This window comes from Grampus griseus, assembly GCF_964374135.1.
Source record: "Grampus griseus genome assembly, chromosome: 5".
Classification (NCBI taxonomy): Eukaryota; Metazoa; Chordata; class Mammalia; order Artiodactyla; family Delphinidae; genus Grampus; species Grampus griseus.
In genome coordinates, this window is record NC_138998.1 from 129898693 (window position 1) to 129904498 (window position 5806).

Sequence of the window (5806 nt, forward strand, 5' to 3'; positions counted from 1 at the left end):
TTACAGCAGCCCTAGAAAACTAATACAGATAGAGCTGAGAGTGCTGTACAGAAAGGGAAGAATGACACTTAGATCACATAGGAGCTAATCACAATACTCTAGTGAAAGGCAATGAGTTCCCACAGTAGGTAAGACTAGAGGAAATGCTAAGAAAAAGACATAAAGAATTGTTATGGTAGAAGGAATTAAATGTGTGAAGTTAGGGGGAAGAAGAGTGAAAAACAATGACAGGATTTCAATCCTAGGTGACTTGGAAGATGGTGGCAGCATTAATCAATAGGTAAAAATCAATATGACAAGAAGCTTTAGCAAAAGAATATTTCATTTTAGTGAAACGGTCTTCTCTACGATTATGCAATTGATGTGTTCCTAAGAACACTTGCATTAACATGTTTAATGGAGGGAAAAGAGAGTTTAGGGGCTTGACTTTCAGGCCTAAAAGGATACATTTTTTTATGTAGGAATTTCAATAATAAATTCCAAAATAAATTTACACAAAGATAAGTGATGGTTGTAAGTATATGGCTATGAAATCTACACATTTCTAAACAAGTCCTACCCTTGACTACCCCCAGCTCTGCTCCAGAGTAATCACTTGTCTTTATTACAGGCATTAAGACTATCATTATCACAATTTTTATACTGGATTGTCACTTTGATCATCCATTTTTATAATAAAGCACAGAACAACTTACACAAAGCAATTGTGTTTGCTTATAATAGATTCTCACCTGTGCTGATGGGAGCTTGTTCCCAATCCTAACTGTTTTATAATCTGAAGTGTGCAATACAAACCCTGATTAATAAATCACATCCCTGATTAATAAATTACACTATGGCCAATTTGAATTTTGAAAATTTCTTTGAATTTGATTATAAGACATCTTTTTGGAAATGCCCATGAGGCAGTTAAATATAGGAAAGTGGAGTATATGAAAGAAGTTGGATCTTAATCAGTGAAGACCTCATTTTCATAAAAGCTACACGATGCCCTCTAGATATGGGACCATTTATAAATTCCTAAGCACAAGCTGTAGCTTCCTAAAAATAAAAAGAGGCAGAGTGATATTTACCAAGGCTAAGGTCAAATTGCAGAGCCCACTTTTACTGAAGGCAGAGGGCAGCTGTAGAGGGCACCAGACTGGGTCTCCACCCCAATGTGCCAACCATTCATTCTTGCCATTCAGTTGGTTATCAGTACATTCCCTTGAGTCTCACAAGCTTTCTGACTCCCAGATTTTTTTTTTAATGATTAAAAGTTTTAAAAAATTTTTATTGGAGTATAGTTGATTCACAATGTTGTGTTACTTTCTGCTATACAGCAAAGTGAATCAGTTATACATATACATATATCCCTCTTTTTTAGAGTCTTCTCCCATATAGGTCATTACAGAGTATTGAGCAGAGTTCCTGTGCTATACAGTAGGTCCTTATTAGTAGCCTATTTTACACATAGTAGTGTGTATATGTCAATCCCAATCTCCCAATCTATCCCTCCCCCCTTTCCCCCCGGTAACCATAAGATTGTTTTCTACATCTGTAACTCTATTTCTCTTTTGTAAATAAGTTCATTTGTACCATTTTTAAAGTCAAATTCCAGAGGTTGGTTATATGAATTTTCAGCTTTTACTGTAGTTGTATTATTTTAAGAAATATCATATAAGAGAAAAGGGTAGAAAATTTTACCTTTTTAGAGAATTTATGGGATATAGCACTTTGGTAAGCACTTATAAGCATTTGTAGGGAAAAGTCAAAGCACATGGAATCCCTAAGTGGAAGATACAGAGGAAATAAAAAGGTCTAGAGATATTGCTCTACATAACTAAGCTATGAACTCCATGAGGAACAGAAGTCACAACCATATAACCAGTACCCAGCAAAGAAGCTGGAATGTTAGATGTACCCTAACGTTTGTGGAAGGAAGGGAGGGAGGAAGGGAGGAAGGAAAGGAGGGAGTGATTTGGTTTTGAGTTGAATGTGATAATGTCCCAGAGACAATGGCCAAGGAACTTCTTTATGTCTAAAATTTAATTTTGAGTTGTTTTCATCACTAAAGTATAAGTATCATCTATGCATCCAGACTTTCAGTAAAGTCTGTTCGATACACAAATGCCTGTGTAAGTAGATTTTGTGGAAATCAAGGAAAGCAAACAGTGCTATGGTGTCTGAATTATTACAGTCTGAACAGAAACAGAGTATAGACTAGGAAGAAGATCAATAAAATGAACTAATTCTTCTAAAGTAAAAGTTCAGAGCCAGAGAAGATTAGGAAATAAAACAGTAAGTCACCATCCTCCAACCTCTCCACCCTTGGATTCCTCAGCAATGCTAGGAGTAGCCAGGATTCCCACCAAAGAAGAAAAATGGTGAAAGCCAATTTCACTTCAATATCAAATGACAGGATGCCTCAGTGATACCTGGGATGCACACTTATTGTCTCAGTTTATTCCTGAAACAGAGGCATACGATGGTGTCATTATCTTTGTTTTACAGATGAGCTAAGGTTTAGGGAGCTTAACAAACATGCAGCCAAGGGGCAGAAACCAGGATTTGAACCAAAGTCCCTTGAACTGCTTCCCCACAGCTACAGACTATTACATACAAGACATATTTCTGGGTCCTAGACCAAGAAGAGAAAGAAATCATCATTGCTCTATCTTTTAAAAGACTGTCCTCAAAGACAAACTTTGAAATTTTACAATTTATTATGAAATAAAGCAAAGAATGGAGAGAACTTTCAAAGTTCAAGTACAAATAGAATAGCTCTAATAGCAAAATAGATGATTCCCCAAACAGAAATAAAAGCAAGGAAATAGCTTGGCAGGATACCTACAATACCCTTGGATGTTCACACCATCACAATAAATAGCCCAAGCAAAAGTTCACTCATCTCAGTCTATAAAATCTATGTTATTAAATATTACTACTACATGAATCTTAAAGATGATTAGCTGTCTAAAGAAAAAGAAAAAACAAGGCATCTCTGTTCTAGTAATTTTTACTGAAAACTGGAAAGCTAAAGAAAAAAACATGAACAAAAGAATTATTAATAAATGTGTAAGCCTCTGAAAAACTTCAGATTTTCCAAATCATATGTGAAGTGACCGAAATAAACAACATGAGAGTTCAGTAAATGACAGCTTTGAATGGGCCATCTAGGGTTCTCCTAGTGATTTCCATTATAGAGTAAACCAGAGCATTTCTGAAAGCTAGTGTTATTTTTAAAAAGAAGAGTCATGAAACCAATGTATAGTAAAAGCTATGACTTGCTTTAATGAGATAGTACAGTGAGTCACACATACTAACATTTCTTTGATTAGAGGGAACATTTTTTCTAAGAGTAGAGTCAGTAATAGGAAGAAATGAAAATTTTCCTTCCAGAAATTGTCCATACGTTTTGCCTCTCTGAAAAACTGTTAGTGAAATAAGAAAAACATTTTGTGCTGACAAAAGAAGTGGATGGTCAGATTCTCCACAAGGCACTAAGCACCTCTGTTATGAGAAAAGGCACCCATTGCTCCTGGCAGGCACACCTCATGTGCCTCCATTTTCTGTAAAAAAAAAAAAAAAAAAAAAAAAATTTCTCTACTGTTTGTCCTTGAGCAACTCTGAAAAGGAAATACAGAGATGTGTTTCTGGACATAACAGAGAATGAGGACAAAAGGAAACCAACTGGCGGTCAGTTCTCACTTTCTAAAAAAGGCAGAAGGAGTTAGCATGTTGACCACCAGTCCAGATGGCTTGTTTTATCTGCATGTGGGCTCCAATTGAAAGCAAGCACAAAATAAGGCTCTAAGTATTAAAATAAACCAACATGTGTTTGAAATTTGTTTTTAAGTCTTCCCTGCCCAGATTAACTAAAACTCAGAACTTTAGTTTACTCAGAACATGTTTGGGGGTCTACCAATACACAGCAGCAAGTGAGGGAACTAGAAAGCTACAGCCACCTTTTTGATACCATAAACCTCAGGGCCTAGAAACTGACTTCTTCATCCTTCCTCCTTCTCCCTGCCTCCCATCTAATCATGGAGGAATCCTTTGCAAAGTTTTCCACTGTGGTCCTCTGATGAAGTCAGACTCTGAACCTCTAACTGACTCCATTGTCCCCTTCGCTGTACAATTCCCCAAACTACCTGGTTTCTCAGGTAACATTTCTTTGTCCTGCATGGAAATTATTCTGCAAGCCCATAAAAAAATGGGGGAAATATAGAGGACTATTCTCTCTACTTGAGTACATGTCCAAAGACTCTCTAACCAAGTAAAATATAAGATAATCCCTTGTTTGTCATTAAACACAGTGACTGAAACCATACTCCATTCTTGGAAAAGAAAATCAGACCTAATCAGCAAAGAATGATTCACAGACAGCAAAAATTCTTGCAGATAAAGAACTCTCCTGAGACGTACATTTGCAATGTCAAGTAATTAAGGTTTATTGAGAAATACAGAGCGAAACAGGTTCCCTTTTTCCGAGGCACAAAAACAAGCCAGAAGACAAAGCAACCAGGTCAAAACATGTCAAAGCCACTAGAGACTGGGCATAGGTGGTAAGTTTCTGGAAACATCCAGAGGTATACGTGCCACCAGTGATCAAACCCCTAAAACAAGATAGGTGCTGGCCAGAAAAATGTTAGATTGCCAAAGTCAGCTTATTCAAGCCTGGCAGCCAGCAATCAGACAGTTAGAACAGGGGGTCAGCAATGAAGAGTTATTCAGGGACAGGCAGCTTGTTGGAAGATCCTGGAAACACAGCTGGCAGGTCATAGAGTCTTGATTCGTTCACGGGCCCCTGCAAACTCAGCAAAGTCTTCGGCAGCTGGACACGCAGGACTGCTGGTACATCCTGGAGACCCCGCAGGCTGGTTGGCAGATGGTGGAGACTCCTCCCACCGGCTGGCAGACAGTGGAGACACTTTTCACTGGTTGGCACACAGTAGAGATGCCGCCCAGGGGCTGACAGCCACTGGAGACAAAGGTGAGCGGCCGGCTGCAGGGAGTTGAGCAAGGGTTGGAGACACAAGTGGTCTTCCGAGAGCAGGTCACCTGGACAGGGCTGGAGACACAAGGAGTTGACTGGTAGCAGGTTGGCTGGCAAGCAGTGGGCTCGCAGCAGGTCTTCTGACAGTGGTCCAGGAGCCAGGAGCCAGTTTGGAAGGAGCTGGGCAAATAGATGCCACTCAGGCAGTCGACATCCGGGGTAGAAACTGTGGCAACTGGGGCCACTGGCACAGTGTACTGTCCTCCAATCAGCCTGGAAGAGCGTTTCTTTGTGGAGCAGTTGTAGGACATGGTGCCAGACGGAGAGATGTGAGTAACTTGCAGAAACTGGCTCCTGAACTGTAAATGCCACCTCAGGCTCCCGAGCTTTTATATATCCTTGCTGGTGGGTGGGGCTCCCAGCCCAGTCTTCCTGGCTTCCTTGGCTCACACTGGCTTGCCTTAGAACATCTTGTGACTCTCCAGGTTAATTGTCTCTTGAGAAGCCTTCATCCTCATAAAGAAAGTTTAGTAGTTTGGTAACTAAATCATAGGCTTCTGGACTGTACTTAGTCCCAGGATTAAGAAGGTTGGTTGACAGCTTCAAAGTTATTGGTCATCCCAGCCCACACTTCATCCTTCATTCATTTTGCTTGGATACAATGAGTGTCCATCTGACAGTAACATCAAATATGCCACCATTCCACCATGACACTCTCTCCCTTCTGACTGGGACTAATTACACACCCACACGGAGTTTGGGTTGTTGTTGATACTTAATGTTTTAGGCATAACTTAATCAGTCACCCTCCCATAGCTAACGGAGCTT

At 39.7% G+C, this 5806-nt stretch overlaps 1 protein-coding gene across 1 annotated transcript; it reads right to left on the reverse strand.

The window, feature by feature from the left end:
- Positions 1-4797: 4797 nt before the first annotated feature.
- Positions 4798-5289, reverse strand: KRTAP11-1 (keratin associated protein 11-1; the record flags this gene model as incomplete). The annotated part of the gene is made up of 1 exon (XM_082654621.1): positions 4798-5289. The coding sequence occupies one exon, from the start codon at positions 5287-5289 to the stop codon at positions 4798-4800; it is 492 nt and encodes a 163-aa protein (XP_082510747.1).
- Between the last annotated feature and the right edge of the window lie 517 nt (positions 5290-5806).